Genomic DNA, 18,303 nt, shown 5'->3' with positions numbered 1-18,303 from the left:
TTATGGCCTCCCTCCCTGAATCCTGTAAATCCTGTAGCTGATTAGGCTTGATAATATTAGCTGATTTAGATGTTGCTAAATACTGCGCCCACTGCCTGCCTGCATGTAATTCATTTTTACCCACACCTGTACTGAATTTATAGAAATATATTTTAACCCATACACAAGTTCATACCTGTCAACACTGGGATTTGAAAATAATGAAACCCTTACACTGTCCACTGTCCACATACCCCTTACATTTAGACTGAATCCTGAAACCACCACTGAGGAACTGCTTGCTTTAACAAGGACTGTGTTAACTAGCTGCTACATTAAATAAGTGACTACAGTCAGGTGGTCAGAATCAGACACCTGGATGAAAGTGAAATGCTGTGAACATCCCTGCATTAGATAAATTCTTCTTCTTCTGTCATCGACAAATGGGTGCCATTTGAGTGAATGACTTGTCATCACGGCATTTGTTGTTTGTTTCTCTGTTAAAAAAAGTTGAAAAAACAGGAGAAGCCCAACAAAAAAACAGGAAGGCAGAGACAGCAGGCCAATGTGTCGCATGTGGTTAAGCTACTGAAACACTTTGGAATGTGATTCAGTATTTTTTTATGTTAATAAGCCCTTTTTTAACCTCAACTAAGTGCTTGGAGAAGCTAAACAGAAGCCTGAATCTTGCTGTGGTTGCTATGATGTTAAATGTTTTCCTGATTGGTAAAATGGGACAGGGCTGCATTTGCAGAGGGGATGCTGGTATGATTGTCTACAGTCGGGATGTGTATTTTTCACTTTTGATTGAGATAAGCAAGCAGTTTTCCTGATTCTACATGTATTTTTCCAAAGCTTTCCTGCCTCTGGACTGATATTCATCTTCTCATCTGACTCCGACAAGCAGATTTCCCAGAATGGTGGAGAATTCCTTTATTCCTGATGGATCTAGCCTTGCTGTCTGTCTGAAGGTGTCACTCTGCCGAGTTAATTCATGATCACAAAGTTCTTTCTTTTTAGAAACACTCACTTCAAACAACTCACTACAAATGGAAACTGTTCTGCATAATCTGTTAAAAAAAGCTGTATATCATTTCTATATGAAACACCTACCTATTAAATACACCTACATAAAAACTTACACTGACAGATTGACCTTTAGTTAGTCTGGGAAGGAGTGTCTTTGGGTAAACTCTGCATATTGATAATCACAACTGATATTTTTTCATACAGTGTCACCACATATAATGAATCTCATACATCAATTATCAAAAACCAGCCAAACCAACCAAAATCTTAGAGGACCGATCAAACCTGTTAAATAAACTCTGTTCACCAGTTTATTCCATATTCCTCATTCATGTTATTCTATAACTTGACAGTTAAGAAATTCCATCACACAGTGTCCAATTGTCTGTCCAGATATTATAAAAGAAATCCACTCCATCACAACACTTCTTAAGGTGCTCTCTGCATATTTGGATCCACCAGGTGAGACCTATAGAAACTGACTGGAAAGGTCAGAGGTTCAACCTCAGTTTGGGGACGAGTTAAAGGCTTTCTGGGAAATATATAGGAAAATGTTCAAGTAGAAGCAAACTAAGCAGATATATAATTCTAACAACAACAACAACAATGAACATAATAATTTGTCTTCTCTGGAGGAGCTAATCTTCTCAGCTGTAGCTCACCAGCCAATGTCTTAATACATATTATTGTTCTAAACATGGAGCTGAAGGTTGTGGAGTTTAATGATGTTTCTCCCTGCCCATTTTCACAGCTACGATAGCATAGAACAAGATGTGCTGTCACCTCACAGGAGGACCAGTCAAGGTCTGGCAGCCTGAATAACAGCAGAGCCTAACCAGTACTGAGGCCAACATATACCACAAGAGTTTGAATGTTTTGATGATATGAGCTGATACTCATTTTTAACATAAACATGTCTCACCTTTGGTAAGGATTCGGGTTTCATCTTTTTCTACAGGCCCAGCGCACCTGGTGTGTTTTTTTATAATATCTGTTTAGAGCTCATCTCAGGATTGTGTTGGTGTGTATACACTGTGAGTGACTGACACCTCCCTAACTCACTCCTCTTTGCTTTGTTACACTTGTTTAGGCAGCACAACTTGCACCTTTGTTTTTGTTATTGGCACATGTCATGAGATGACCTCACCCACCTTTAACCTTTAACCAGAGCAGTGGAGACACCTATGAGGGTGTGCAGGGCCTTTAAATCATTAACTATGAACAAACTCAACCTACCAGAAGAAGAAGAAGGTTAACTGATTTCATTTGAACGCACCCATGTAGCCTAACCCTAAACTATGTGTTAGAATGGACTTGATTTTTTTCATTGCTGGTGCTTTCACTGCCTCACTGAGTGAAACAAGTGGTGACAGCTGACTTCAGATCTGTTGTGGTAATGCTACCGTGAGCAAACAGACTTACTTCTCAAGTGGTTTGGCATCATCTGTTCAGCATAACTTACTAGTTTGTGGTATTAGAGAGAACAACAATGACTGCAAATGCCTCTTGCTGCCTGCTGTGCTTCTACTACTGTCAGTATTGACTTCTGACAGATTGTTTGTGCTTGAATATTTGTTTTTAATTTTCCAGAAATAAATGAATAAATAAATGAATACATTGAAAATAGTAGCAACCCTTAGAAATAATTCTCAAGATACAGTATGTACCAAGTGAAAAAAAAATACTTAACAGTGCTCTCTAGTGGACAAAGCATGTCATTATAACACCAGACATTTCTATGTATGGTATGTGGGTATGCCTGTGCTGAGTTTCTTGCTTACCGACTGACATATGGCAATAGAGAAATATGTGTGATGAGATAAAACCTGCCAATAAACTTAAACTTGTCATTGTATTGGTCAGGTTGTAGGAGTCTTGATGTCTGTTGTATGGCACTAGTGTGATTTGTACTTTTTTAAAAGGTTTTACAAGCCCTATCTTTGTCCACAACCCATCCAAAAATATTGAAAAGTAAACGTTGCACAATACTGCTGGAAGAACACAGTGCAATTTAGCTTTATTCTCTCTTCTCTCAAGCACATTGGGTCCTACCCATTTCTGTCTGCACTTACAGTACATGTGTTTAGAGCCTACACAGTAGATGAAAACATTATGACGAGTCCTTTGGGGGCGCTGTTGCTGTGTGCAGGACTCGGCCAGCCTGGCCTCCGGTGCGTTTCTTGCCATGGCCCAGAGAACTGGACCCTGACCCTGACGTTCGGACACCCCTCGCTCCGCGACTCACCATGGTGGGGAGGAGGGAGGAGGACGGGGAGAGAGGGGAGGAGGAAGAGGAGACGAGGACGAGATGGTGCTGGCGTTTGCTGCTGCTGCTGCAAGGCCCGTGGTGGGTTGGGCTGACGTTAGTGTGGGATGGCGACAAGATGTGGCTAGACGAGGGGAGAAGATGACTCAGATTCAGAGAGGGCATTAAAAAGTCGTGAGCGGAGGAAGAAAAGGATGGAGAGGAGCGAAGTAGGGAGTTCGTTGGTGAAACTGAGGAAAAGTTTTTCACCAAGGAGGAATGGGAGAGGGGACACGAGAATACCTGTTGTGTGGAGCACTGGTTGGAGGAAGGAGAAGGCAAATGGGACGGACATTTGCAAATGGTTGAAGGAGGAGGCAGCAGACAGCGTTTCCCAGGGGAGGAGTTGGAAAAGGCTGAAGAGGTGGAGGATGAGGAGAGGTTTTGGAGGCTTTTGGTGGTGTCTGAGCAGTGAGGAGTGGACAGAGAGGCAGACAGGTGTTTTCCAGAGCTATGGCATAAAGCTGGGATCTTAGAGGCACGCAAAGCAACAACAGAACGGTTACTATCCTCGGCTGCTCTACCGCTTCTGCTGTCAGCCTGCAAACAGACACCACGGAAACCATGGTAAGCACTCATACCCGTTATTTCTACAGCTTTGGCCAGCCAATCCCTTTCTCCAGGCTAGAAATGATAAAGTCTCATCATCTGTGTGTCTAGTCACCCCACAAACATGTGAAATCCACCTGAACGTCCTTACGAAACAGACAGTTCTGGAAATTTACTTGACAGTAGGTTAACATTGTTAATTTAAGAGAATTTAAGACCTGGGCAAGCTCGACACTAGGTGATACCATGTGTCATCAGAGCTGTCGAGAGGCCAGAGTTTACAGCTGTTGGTCATTCAAAGCCTGCCATCATTGAGAGTACTGAGACACAAGAACTGTACAGTGGTGGGAGAAGTACTCCGATCCTTCACTTAAATAAGAGTAGCTATATTTGAGCAATACTCCATGACAAGTTAATTGTTGCTTAAGTAAGATATGCAGATATTTGAAAAATGCAGTAAAAAATGTTAATAGTGATGCATTTATGTTTAAGCAGCCATTTTACTGTTTGGTTGAGATGCGTCACATTAGATGCTTTGACCAAAATCCTAATCTGTAAAGTAAGTAGTAACTGTAATAAATGTAGGTCAGTTAAAAGAACAATATTTCCTGCTGAAAATGTGATGGAGTAGAAGCTGGACAGAGGCTCAATGAAAATACTCCACCACTGTAACTGCTGTGGCCACCTACATCCACTGATAGAACCAGAGAGAGAGAGGGGGTGGGGGTGGGGTGGGGTGGGGTCACCTGTCTGCCAGACTCCACAGGGAATCTCTACCTCTGTCCAGTTTCACTTCCTGGGTCCTCTCTGCCTCGACTGCAGTGACCGTCTACCACAAGTCATGACTAGCTAGTGGGCCAGACGGATAAACAACCGGACTGAGAGACAGCTACTGACTTCAGCTGGTATTAGCCAGCTGTCTTGCAAAGGAGACTATGCCTCGACACTGTGTGTCTGAATGTGTCTGAAATGCTCGAAAGTACATCAAACGAATTGCATTTCATCTTCACATGCTTGAAAGAGGGATTGCTGCTCTACTAACCACTTCAGCAAAACACCATTAACACACACAACACACCTCCTCCACTGTGTGTGTGTGTGTGTGTGTGTGTGTGTGTGTGTGTGTGTGTGCTGTCATGAACCGATTTCATCCTGCAAACAAATATCATAGGAAAAGAGGTATAATCTATGACATAATATGAAGAATTTGTTTGACTCACAATTTAAAATGATCATGACTACAAATTATAAAAATAATAGCCATGAAACTAAACTAAACTGGAACTACGATGTTTGCTTTGAAAAAGCTCTACTTACATCAAGAATGAAAATATAAGCTTTTCAGAATTGACTCTTGAATACAGTAGATCTGTGGAAGTAAACTCAGTGATCAGAAGGATAAAGACCCTCCAGTAGTCGCTGAATAGATCTGCTGCACTGTGTGGTGCTCACTCAACAAAGTGGCAAAGCTTGATGGGTGGATGCTCCTCTCTGTGAGTGCGTACTAGGTTCCACTCCACTAATCTGTTCCACACTAGCATATTCAAACCCTCTGGAATTCTCGACAAGGGGAAAGAGGTTTTTTTTTTTTTTTTTTTTTTTTGCTGCCATCAAAACCACCTATGTTGCATGAAGGAAGCTCTCTTTTGAGAATCTGGTTGCTTATAGACTCCCGGGATAGACAGTGTGCGTGGCATTGGGCCATGGGGTCATAGTGTACTCTGGAAAAGGTGTCTGACCCCACATATCATCTGCTGTACAGTGAACTAGTGACTACTTGGCAGTTCCGATGAAGCACATTTGTTAAGTGTCTTATGCTCTGTCCAATCATTGTTGACCAATGAGTATACACCCATGAAGAAATTCTGCAATCTTGGTGATGGTCAGACCAGTCCTTCTAGCAGCTGATTTTCCTTTTTCAATATCTGTCAAATCACAGCTAAATAACGGCCCACTCTCACTATTCTGCTCAGAGCCAAAGAAGGTATAGAAATCAAGTTTCTATTGCACATACTTTGATGTAACGGCAAATGCAAAAGGTAAGGATAGTCCTAATATTTCTACCGGAGCAGGGTCTTTACATTTTGGGTTCTTGGTAGTACCTAGGTTCATAGCCTTTTCTAGTTCTGTCACATTTTCTGTTTTTGGATATCTGATTTGTACTTTTCCTTTCCATCAAGTATAACACAGAAGCACCTCTACAGGCTGACCGTTCAGTGTTAATTTATACTTACTATACTGACCAACAACATAGAAAAAGCATGCATGACTGGCAGAATTCAGTGCTTCAGACTAACTGAGAATTGTTTTGTAATCACTCCAACAAGTCATTAAAGATTTGACATTGTGATTGAGCAGATTTCACTTAACACAACATACACGAAGTACTTACAGGATGACACACTGCTTCATGACATAAATGGTAATCAGTGACGGATGTTTCAACTGGAATATTAATATTTGTAAATGATGGCTTCCATGTGTCCTTGTTTTTCAGGGTTTTTGACACCCAAACAATATTTCCACAACTCAATTTCAGATGAAGAACAGTTGTATGCAGTGAACATACAGGTTACATACAACTCACATGCAGGTCAAGACCTGCTCTCTGATCTAGTGACTCAATTCTCACTGTGTTGACTTTTAAGAGATCACCAGTTCATTTTGGATATGGGGGCATCAATGAGTACTGTAGCAAAATCAGTGTATAATTAAAATAAGTGTGCCGAGGCGAAGAGGAATGTCAACAGTAAAAAATGTTCTGCTGTTGAACAGAGATGTCTTAAAGTGGAAAAAATATTAGTTATTGCTTTTCTGAGATTAGATTTTTGTTTTAGTGGGTTTTGGTGGAGCATTACTGTTATTCCCCATCAGTCTACGCTGATTCAGAGCTCGTAACGTCAGGTTCATTTACCTGGCTGCGCTGCTTCTGGATGGCCTGCTTCTGGCCACAAGGTGTCTTCTCTGGTGAGCAAGAGGAGGATGAGTGGTGAGACTTAGAGTGGGATCGCTGAGCAGAAGAGCTGAAGCTGCTGTTGGAGGTCTAGCAAAGAGATGCATATACGAGAGCTTAGTTAGTACAGACTGACTGGGACACTGTGTGGGATCACATTTTATTGAACCGTTATTAGCTCTAAAACGAAAAAAAACCTGGTTCACGGCTCAGCCTGCTGAGGTTGCAAAAGGAAGAGGAATTAAGGAATGGGGACAGGGACAAGTTAAGAGAGTCCAAGTACAGGTTTAGCAAGGCGGTAAGAGAAGCTAGATGATTGTACTCCAAGAAGATTCAACACCAGTTCTCAGCCAGCGACTCGGCTTCTGGCTTTGAGGGGCTCTGACAGATCACAATCTACAAACCTAAAGTGCCTGTGTCACTATCTCCTCCTCACATCCCCTTTTCAGCCATATATCTTTCAGCACGTCTCCAGCCACATTTTCACTTGTCATGTACTTTCCTCTGCTCCACAGACCTGCCATTCTCCGCCTTTCCACCAAGACTTTCCCTCCTTTCCAGATCCGTACACCTGTTCCCACTTCTCATCAGTCCTGCAGCTACCTGGCCTACTCCGCCCACTTCTCATCTGCACCTCCCTCCCAAATCAATCTTCTCGACAACTAGTTCACTTCCTTGGTCAGACTGTCAGGCCTTCATGCTTTTTCTTTCTGGTCTTGTCCACTCTTTATCTGTAAACCTGAACCCAGACTGTTTTTGACCTCTTCCGTCAAGTGGATTGCTGAGTTTTGGAGTCTTGCACCAGCTCTGCCTCGGAAGTCTCCTCCTGGAGCACAGAATCCTTCGAAGTCTGCATCCTGTCTCCACTGCTCTTCTCCCTGTACACCAGCAGCTGCACCTCCAGTCATTGGTCCATCAAGCTGCTGCCACTGCCAAGGAAGTATCAGCAGATGATTCACTCTGCCGAGATGTTGATGCTGGGATCTGCCATCCCTTCAGGGCCTGTACTCCTCCAGGACCCTGAGGCATACAGGTAAGATTTTGGCTGACCCCTCCCACCTGGACACTTCCCTCCAGCAGGAGACTGCAGTCCATCAGAGCGAAAACCTCACGCCACAAGAACAGTTTTTACCCGACTGCAGCTGGCCTCATCAAGAAGGCATAGACTTTCATCCCCACCCACTCCTCCACCCCATCTGTTTTGGACTGCTATCTTGCACATTTTAAATATTCTTAGTCTGTGTACTGGGAACTTTTGCACATTTCCTGGTGAATGTTTTGCGTATTTCTGCACAAAATGGTACAGTTACTTTAAACTTATATTGCATATATTGCTTTTATAATATTTTTTCAAATTTTATTGTCAGCTGTCTATGCCTCGTGTCTTTTTACCTTCTTTTTTCATGTCCTTATATTTTTGCATTCTTGCAATGTTTGTTTTGCACCAAAACACCAAGACAAATTCCTCTCATGTGAGAGCATACTTGGCAGTAAACATAATTCTGACTCTGGAAACCACTACAGCAGCTCCATCAAGTGGACAATTTTAACTATTACATATTGGAAAAACAGGTGTTTTGATGGTTAAATAGAGTAGTAGTAGAATAGAATAAATACAGTGCACTGGACCTCAAATTCAAATTTTATAATACATTGTGGATTAAGACTGATCTTTTTTGACAGAGTAAGCCAGAAAACTGTCCTGTACACAGGTGTGCTTTGTCAGAACACAAACACTGAGTTTACACCCTAATAAAATTCAGCAGACGCATTGTATAGGGCTGGCACAGGCTGTAGCTCAGGAGGTGGAGCAGTTATCCACAATCAAAAGGTCTGTGGTTCAATTTCTGGTCCCTGCAGTCTACATGACTAGAGGAGCACTATATAAATGTAGTCCATTTATCATCATCACAAGCTTGATCCCATCAGATCTGGCGTTCAGGCACTTTCCTTGGATGACTATCAGATCTAAAGTTTTAAGAAACAGCAGAGTTACTGAACATACCTGCCGCTCTTTCATGACTTTGTTGTCATCCTCCTCTTCCTCATCGTTGTGACTGTGTGCTGAGGCTGTAGAAGGTCCAGGAGCACACATCTTTGGTTTGGGTTTGACCTCTGGTGGCTGTCTTGGGGGTTTGGGCTGTGGAACAACAGGCGACTCTTTGCCTTTCTCCCCCTCATCCTTTAACAGATTCATGAAGTACAAACACAACATAGAATCTATTAACTACTCTGCTGCCGTTTCTTGGTTATGCTAATCCTAAGTTATTCTAAACTTGAGTTTAATAAAAAAAAAAAACATGACATTTTACACACACAGTTATAATGGCAGATGAATGTGAGCTGAGCCACATGTGACAGTGTTAAAGCTAAAGATATGTGACTAGCCTGAAACGATCCTGTGAAAAGTCCCCAGTCTTCAACACAGACAAGCGGCTGCTCAGTCCTGAATGCTCCAGGCGTTAACACTCAGGTTAATAAAGCTTCAAAACATGTCATACGCATGAAATGTACGACCGCTTAGCTTTGGTCGTTGGTCAATACTTGAATGCTATCTGTGTAGCCAGCTTCCATTTCTGAAAATGACCCATTTTGATTGCTTCTTACCACTTTCCTTCCTTTTTTTTTCAAACAAGACACAGTCCACGTGATAAAGAGGTGTTTCTTACCTCTAATCCCTTGCGCAAAAATTTAGCCTGCAGTTATTTGCCACAGGCCAGACAACTTTAAGGAAATGGTGTTAATTAGCTACAGCCACTAAAATATGCCAGCGACATTTGTCATTTTAGCTGATAAAAAAAAAAGTTGCTGTCTAACAATTAGACTTTTTCCCCATATATTATTCTCATATTGTATGTTAACTGTTGTGAGAATAAGCACCATGTCAGGGGTCCCTTAGGAATAGGGTTAGGGTTTAATTTAATTTGGAAAGAAGAAATATTCATTTTTTTTTTATTTAGAACACCTTTTTCACCATAATTGTACTATTTGTCTATGTGTTAATATGCACACATACCTGGGCTCCAACCACCTCTTTTCTGGTGGTGAACATCACCTCTCCTGACCCTCCCATGGTCAGACCTGAACTGACAGCTTGGAACCTGGGAAGATAATAACAACAATAATAATAATGCATTCGAGGTTTTAGACTTTAGAAGGTCTGGCAGAAGACCCAGTTTGAAGGTGAGCCTCAGTGAATCCTGAACTGACCTTCGTGGAGGAGGAGCAGGGGGGGACTTGCTGGCCCTATCTGGACTCTGCTTCATCTCCTTGTCCACACTGGAGCGGGGGGGTTTCGCTACCTGTGGCCGGCTGCTGCGCTCTGTGCTGGAGGAAGCTGAGGGACGAACTGACGGATGAGGCTCCACAGCGGCTGCGGGAAACTGCAAGGGTGCTGCTGCAGCTAGACACATCCACATATCAGAGTGCTGTCATTTAGTCACCCACTGTAGTCTGGATAGGACATTTTAAAAAATGTGCCCTGATTCCTTGTTCTTCATTTCTGACTGTTGGAAGTGAGTGAACCACTTATCACTGCTACAAACAAATAACAGCAGCCCAAAACTAATGCATCTACAATGTCAGTGTGTGTTAGCAAGCAGAGTTGCTTTACTGCTTCTATCACAGTGATACTTCTCAGCTGTACCCCCCCTCGAAGTGCTGCTGTCGGCTGAAAACTGCATTTAAGATATCTGGTCAGGTCAGCATTCTGTTAAAGTCAAGAAAATCTAAATATTGGCTCAGGAGTCTCCGCCAGTAGAAACTCAATGTCAAATGATAGATTGGGATTGTGGATAAGAAACAAGAAACTTGTTGGGGACATCTTCTGTGATTTCTTTTCTTTGAACTGGAATAATACCTGTGTTTGTGGAGTCTAACTGGTTGGAGTCCACCTCATCATTCAGCTCAGAAGGTGTGTCTTCCTGGGTATTCGACAGCAGTGTCTGTTGGTCCACTGAGGCTGCAGCACAAACACAACACACACCCATGCTTCAGCTGCGTCCAAGAAACAGGGTTAACAATAAAGGTTTTCCATGATATCCAAACACCACAAATCTCACTGATGGAGAAAAATGATCATCATACCATTATTTATATTCTGAAATGACTCCATTGTGTGTGTATATGTTTATATATGTGTGTGTGTGTGTGTGTGTGTATATGTATATATGATAAACTAGATGAACAAGCTAAACTGAACAAGGGGTTTACATCTTCAACATCTCTAATATATCCCATTGTTCATAGGTTTGTGCCTTTGTACACAGATATTAGTCACACTGTATGTCTTTTGTATCACATATTGTTGCTGCCCTGTAAAAAGAAACATTATCTCCAATTTTTGTGATACATAGTAATATGGTTTAGATAAACTGATCTTTCATTGGCTGAGAAAATTATCCCACTTCTTCGGATCAATAAACTGTTTAATAAGAATGCTTGAAAAAAGCCTAACCACCAAGCTTAAAGCAAAGATGTTTTTCCTCTTGAAAAGTTTATGTTTTGGTTTTCACAGGACAGTGACAACTTGTTATAAACTCAGGCCTTCTTATCATTTTATCCAACTTTATGTGGCTTACTTATGTACTGTTGTGCACTGCAGCTTTACTTAAGGACAGAGTGAAAGGTGTCTCAAATAAAACAGCAAATGTACATGAGCTGCGTCTGTTTCCACAACTGTGAAGTTCCTTGGTAAGCTACTTTAGATAAATAAAATTATTATTTTGGGGACTGCAGAGCATTTGTGGCATTCACCATTTTTCCTCTATTCAGAATTTTCTCTGAGGTACAAAGTTCACAAGTAGTCCAGTACAAACATACGGGTTATACAGACAGTCTGCCTCCTTCTACAGGGTGAAACACCTGACTTACAAGTTTAAATATGACTTTAAGTATGACGCTGAAATCAATCAAAACATTTGACTAAAATAAACCTAATGTAAAAGTCTGTTCTCATATCATTATTGTATGCCTATTTACTACCTCCTATCATATCAGCCATGGACCACTTGCTTTTTATTTTGTATCTGACTTCATGTTAAACCATTGCCTCTTTATTTCTATCCATCATGTGATGGATGTATCAGTATAAACTAATTGTTTCAGGTATCCTTGTATGACTACAAACACAGCTAAATGGCTTATATTTTGATTTCAAGATTTCCAATAGAATGACTTACAGTATACATAATGGCCACAAACATACTGGAAGATGCGGCATTATTTTGCAAATTTGTGGGGGCTGATTGCACTAATGCTCACATCTCTTGAATGAGTACCTCCTCAGGAACAGGTGGTATTCATTCATGCAATGTATGACAAGTTCAATAAGTTATTTGTTGAATCTGACTTGATCGAGCAAACCTCACAGAACAAGGAAGAGAGGTTCAGCATAAGAATAAGTAAATGTTCTTTCCTGTTCTTTCACTGAGGTGTTTTCAGTGAATGGGATTGTACAGGTCCACCTTTCTGTGACAGATCCAGAGGTGTGTCCTGCTCTGACTTTGATGCAGTGGAAGCTATCTGTCCTGAGGCTGAAACAGATTGTCCCTCTCTGGTATCTGACTCATTCAGATCAGACATAGACTCCTGGAGGACATGGTTAAAGTCTGTGTTGGTGTTGGGGGATGGAGGCTCACTGCAGTCAAAGCTTGCCGGCTGGTTGGCTTGGCTGGTGATCGAGTGGTTCACACTGCTGGTTTCTACTCTCAGACTGCCCTCAGGAGTTTGTCTCTCTGTAGTCTGTGGAAGACACACACAGAGTCAAACAGACTGATAATAGCTGGGGTTTGTCTAATGTCTAATTTAAAGGTAGGCTAATTTGGTTACAAAAATAAATTATATATAACTATTGTTCCTCCACAGTTACAATGATTACATGTTAACTTTTAGTTGGACTTCACACCAAAGGACACGAAAGTCCTTTAAATTCAGTTGACACAACTGCTATTAGTCTAGAAGCCTTTCACTCAAATTTAGCCAGATTTTAACTTCTTTTAACTTGCATCTGGATTTTTTTTTAACCTGCAAATTCTACTATTACTTTTACTTTGACCACTGTTGCGCATCTGTTGAATTATAGAACACAGTAAATGCGTAACTACAAAACAAAACTCTCATTTGGTGATGATATTAATATTACTGATATAATCTGAAATAAATAAAGAAGCATTCTGGAAAGAATGTTGAGGCAACAAATATAGACAATATATAACGACCACATGGTGGTGCTGGTGATATCTCTGTTGAATATGAGGAGAACATGCCTGGTGGGAACTTAATGTTTGTATAGACACAATATCAAAGTAAATATGGCTAAATACAGGAAAATCAAACAAAAAGGCTTTTGGCTGCCTAGAGACCTACAGTGCCATCATTTGAGATCATTTATACCTATTTTGCTCTTTTAAAAATAATCTGCTTATACTGTAACGACTTTGACTGCCAAAACAGTACAAGAATACAACAGAACAATGAGTGACTATGTGTCTAAGACTGACCTCAGTATGTGTCTGTCTGTGTTTTATGTTGGTCGGGTCAGTGTGGCTCACCTGTGTTGGTGTTGGTGCAGGTTGGCCAGATCCACCTGCTGAACTGCAGAGTCCGTCAGACCGCAGAGGGCCCGGCCTCCTCTGCAGGAGAGGGCTGCCCTCCCTGCTGCAAGGACTCACCTTAACAACACAACAACATTTCTCACGATCTACACAACAGACTGTTTCCGAACAAAAACACCTGTTTATATACACGGAGTACCTTGGCCACAGAGGGTGACTCTCGTACATGCGTACATGTCAGTGGGGGGTTGGGGTGGTGATGGGATGGTTGGATCACTCTGGCTACTCTCTTCATTTTGCGGGCCATGATCGGGGAGGCTGAGCCTGCCTTGGGCTGATCGGCAGAGACAGAAGGCATGGGCAGAGAGGGTCCATCAGATGATCGAGGCTGGAGTTTGGGGGAGCTCGAGGTCTGGGTTCTCAGGGGTTCCTGGTCTGTTTCCAGGACCTTTAGAGGCTCCAGCTGAGCTGGTCTGGTTGGGAGAGTTGACTCTGACACACTTCTGTTGATAACAGGGAGGACAAAGATGGCCATCAGGATTATGTCACTCCAAATCAGAACTGTTTTACTCTGAGTGAAGTTAATGAGAACCTGCGGAGAGAACTGAGGGCTTCAGTCAGGGCTTTGACCCTCTTTAGCATGGAGTCCATCTTATGAGGCTCTTCCTTCAGGAAATGAACCGCTTCCACCTCCAGCCTCAGCACTGAGTGCATCTTTGCCTGCAGCTCTGGAAACTCACCTGGAAGAAACCATGAAATGAGAAATTACATTGACTCTTTTGACCTTACTGTATGGTGTCCAGATCCAGGTTGTGAGGAGACCTTTGAGGTCCACTGTCATCTCCACAGTCTTGAGCAGGTTAAGCTCCTGGTTAATCTAAACGCACCAGAGAGTCAGCTGTTCAAACAACTGTCCGTAAGCAGACTCGTCACTGACAAGTTGTGTCATCTGCACACTTCAGGAGTTTAACAGACAGGACTGTGGTGTGGGTATATGAGTCGAGGAAGAAGAGCACACATCTTCAGCCTCACCTGTTACTGCCTGTCTGTCAGTCACATTGTTTGTGTGAATAAAATATCTGAATCACAGAAGTAGCACCTGTGTTTTATTGATGGAAAAATAAAACGGTAACTTAGCCAGCAGAAGAATTAATTGGAGTTGACTAACTAGCTAATCAAGCCCAATGATGCGTCTGTACTCACCATGGCCACAAGTTTTACTGAGTGCTCCGGCAAGAACCTATGGGAGAAGGGCACTTATGTCCTATCTATTTATTATTCTATGGGCCATAAATATTTAAACCTAGCAATACTTGTCCAAGTCGGCCAATTGCTTTTAAAACACACAGCATTGTAGGCTAGACAATGGCCGACATGCTACAATAGCTCCTATCACCAGCAACTCAGCTGGTTTTTTTTGTTCACAAATACCATAATATACCGTATACCCCTGTGAAAAGTCAGGAAGGTATGGAAAAGTAAATACTGCAAGCCTCACCGCCATCCATGTAACTATGCTACTATGGCTGAAGAGTAACCTAGTTCAAGAAATGTCATAGATTGATGTATTAAAAGATGCTTATTACTGCATCTATCATTTATTGAAATAAATATGAAACCTCCTCATCATAAACAGGTTTCACATTAGATTTCTCACGTATGCAGAAAGGAACTGTTTTGAACCACAATGTTCATTGGTTGTGTGTGTCAGTGTTTGTCAAACTTTGACAAACACTGACACACACACATTTGTTTGTGCCATTTTCACTTTGTTGCTGTGTGTTGGGAACTGGTGATAATTTCAGTCAACTCGATTTATTTCTTATTTTAATCAGCAAATAGAGAGATACTGCTGGATTCAGTCCCATCTACAACCCAAATCCACTGACCTTTAAGGATGGCCACAGCTTCCCCAACTCTCCGAAGGCTGATTGCTCCCTCCTCCACGTCTTTCAGAGTGATTGACAGCTGGCCTGGACTAGAAGTGGAGTTTCTTTGCCAACAGTCCACATAGTCCTCTAGTTCACTGAAGGTGAAAAAGACATCAAGCATGTGGAGTTGTCAGTCAACAAATACAGGAAATGTAATAATGTGATAGTCTATTGTAGGTATAGGACGGCGGCAGAGAGTACAGAGAGTTCCATAGTTCTGTTGGTCAAATTCAAATAATGAAAATTTAGACACAATTAAATGATTCTAATCTTTAAATGAATGGTATATATACTGTATACTGTACATGTGAGTTTTGGCATGGAAAAGTCCTGCCTGTTGACAACATTTTATCAAGTAAACCAGGTTGACAATGTTGAGGAATGACGCAGATTCTATGTGTGCATACAGTGTGTGTGTGTTTGTCTGTGTGTGTGTGTGTGTTTGTGTGTGTGCTAGTTATGGCTTTAGCCCTCCAGACAGAGAGCCCTTTTCATGTTACTAGCATTTCATACTGATGTTCAGTTTTTTGATGCTAATAGGTGAAACACTGGTAAGAAGAAGTTTTCGGAAGAAACCGGCAGTGAAAAAGTAGCTATTCCTCAAGGGGAGAATTGAACAGGTGCAACTGTCATTTACACACACATACCGGTATGTGTCAATAACCTACGCAAACACATCTTCAGGACAACCAGCCTGAGAATGATTAAATCCATTAAGATCAAAGTTGTCCTCTTAACGAGCTCAGTCAAAACAAGGGCATTGTTTGAAAACAATCTCCGTCCAGCAAGCAGTTAAACTCAGCTTCAGAAAGCGCTTTCCTAAAAAAGTTGAGACAGTAGTCACACACACACAAACAGGGCTAACCAACAGCTAAAAAGTGATTAAAAACAAGCACGTCAAAACTGAACAGGAACAGGTAAAAAGTACGAGATGTACAGAGGTAATTATCAGCAGGTGGGGCAGAAGTTACACACGCACACACATACACATTCAGACACACATATACCAGACACATCTCCATGTAGGAGCTGGTTGGGCTGCTTGTTCAAAATACTTGGGACAATTTGATAAATGTGTAGTTCAAGCAGACACACACACACACAAACAGATGAAGACACACACATACGCAGTCACACACAACGACAGATACACACGCGCACACACACACACACACACACATACATACAAAATGCTCAGAATTTCTCCCCCTAGAGTGGATGACATCATGAGTTGGAGTTTTATCTTCCAAGATGGCGGCGCGTGCACACGCAGCGGCTTCTCTCTCTCTCATTGTGACAGAGTTTTTGTGTTTTTTGTGTTTTTCGTCATGCGAGTCACAGTGTCTTTGTTCGTCTTCGTCGCGTCTACCTGTCTACAAGCACACGTACAGTCGGGAGTTTTTACTAAATGTTGACAGGACCAGTTTTCACAAGCTAAACCCCGTGCAAGAGGAAGAGCTACGAGACTGCAGTCTGCTCCGGAGGCCTACTACAACACCGTCCCCCAGTCCTGCACCTCGCCCACAGTGGAGGCGACACAAGCGGCATCAGAGGAAGCAGAAGCGGGGTAAGCGCGGAGGTATACGAGCCAGGCTAGCAGCTAGCCCACACAAGCCGGCTATCCCCACCATCATGCTGGCCAACGTACGCTCTTTGGACAATAAACTGGACTACCTACGCCTTCTACGGACAACCCAGAAGTCTGTGGGAGAGTGCTGTGTGTATGTTTTCACGGAAACTTGGCTCAACAACAGCGTAACGGACCACTCAGCTCGAGCGGCTAACCTGCTATCGAGCAGACAGAGCTCTCGCTGAGGGAGGTCAGACACGCGGCGGGGGACTCTGTGTTTACATCAACAATGACTGGTGTCATGACGCTGTTGTGATCTGCAAGCACTGCTCACTACTGGTGGAGTTTATGGTCATAAAATGCAGACCCTTTTACCTCCCGAGGGAGTTTACAGCCATACTGCTTGTGGCTGTTTACATCCCTCCGACCTCCAATGAAAACAACAGGAGCGAGGCATTGAATGAATTGTACCAACACGTCAGTGAGCAGCAGACTGCCCACCCAGATGTCTTCCTCATCCAGGCTGGGGATTTCAACCATGCAGACCCAAAGAGGATGTTTCCGAAGCTATACAAACACATAGACTTTCCAACACGTGGACATAACACACTGGACCAGGTTTACACCACCCAGAGAGGAGCTTACAAGGCCCTTCCCCTCCCGCACCTCGGCGCCTCTGAGTCACCAAAGTCACCAAACCAGTTCTGAAAGAGGTGGCCTGAAGGGTCTTTGGAGGAACTTCAGGACTGTTTTAACACCACAAACTGGGACGTGTTTAAACAGGGTGCCACCTACAACAACATCACCGACCTCCAGGAGTACACAGACGTCGTCACTGCTTACATCACCAAATGCATCAATGATGTAACAGTAACAAAGACCATCACTGTCCGGACCAATCAAAAGCCATGGCTGACAGGAGAGGTCCACAGGCTGCTGAAGGCCCGTAACACAGCCTTTAGAGAAGAAGACGAGGAGGGCCTGAGGACAGCCAGAGCCAACCTGTCACGCGGCATCAGAGAAGCCAAGAAGGTGTACTCCAGGAGGATAGCTCATCGCTTCAGCGACAGCAGGGATACGCAGAGCCTGTGGCGAGGGATACAGACCATCACGGACTACAAACCCCCACCGCAGACCTGTGACAGCTCCACCTCCCTGCTAAATGAGCTAAATGACTTTTTTGCTGGCTTCGAAGCACACAACAGCACACCTGCACAAAAATCCCCATCCCCTCCCGGCAAACAGGTGCTGTCGCTGTCCCCTGACAGTGTGAGGAGGACACTCAGCAGGATCAACGCTCGCAAAGCTTCTGGTCCTGACAACATTCCTGGTCGCGTGCTGAGGGACTGTGCCGGAGAGCTCACGGATGTCTTCACAGACATCTTCAACATCTCGCTGAGCCAAGCTGTTGTCCCCACATGCTTCAAAACCAC

At 42.9% G+C, this 18,303-nt stretch overlaps 1 protein-coding gene across 1 annotated transcript in view; it reads right to left on the bottom strand.

The window, feature by feature from the left end:
* Window positions 1-3,118: 3,118 nt before the first annotated feature.
* Window positions 3,119-18,303, bottom strand: part of LOC121614784 (sickle tail protein homolog) — a 76,343-nt gene continuing 61,158 nt past the window's right edge. Inside the window, exons 13-23 of the mRNA XM_041948853.1 lie at window positions 15,259-15,395; window positions 13,962-14,109; window positions 13,569-13,872; window positions 13,316-13,486; window positions 12,281-12,557; window positions 10,675-10,776; window positions 10,026-10,218; window positions 9,832-9,916; window positions 8,821-8,997; window positions 6,777-6,905; window positions 3,119-3,853 (exon numbers count right to left, since the gene is read on the bottom strand). Of these exons, the coding sequence (XP_041804787.1) occupies window positions 3,119-3,853; window positions 6,777-6,905; window positions 8,821-8,997; window positions 9,832-9,916; window positions 10,026-10,218; window positions 10,675-10,776; window positions 12,281-12,557; window positions 13,316-13,486; window positions 13,569-13,872; window positions 13,962-14,109; window positions 15,259-15,395 (2,458 nt within the window). The remainder of the gene's footprint in view (window positions 3,854-6,776; window positions 6,906-8,820; window positions 8,998-9,831; window positions 9,917-10,025; window positions 10,219-10,674; window positions 10,777-12,280; window positions 12,558-13,315; window positions 13,487-13,568; window positions 13,873-13,961; window positions 14,110-15,258; window positions 15,396-18,303) is intronic.

Source organism: Chelmon rostratus, chromosome 12, assembly GCF_017976325.1.
Source record: "Chelmon rostratus isolate fCheRos1 chromosome 12, fCheRos1.pri, whole genome shotgun sequence".
Classification (NCBI taxonomy): Eukaryota; Metazoa; Chordata; class Actinopteri; order Chaetodontiformes; family Chaetodontidae; genus Chelmon; species Chelmon rostratus.
The sequence above is the reverse complement of the archived record's forward strand: the minus strand, read 5'-3'. Positions and strand labels throughout refer to the sequence as shown.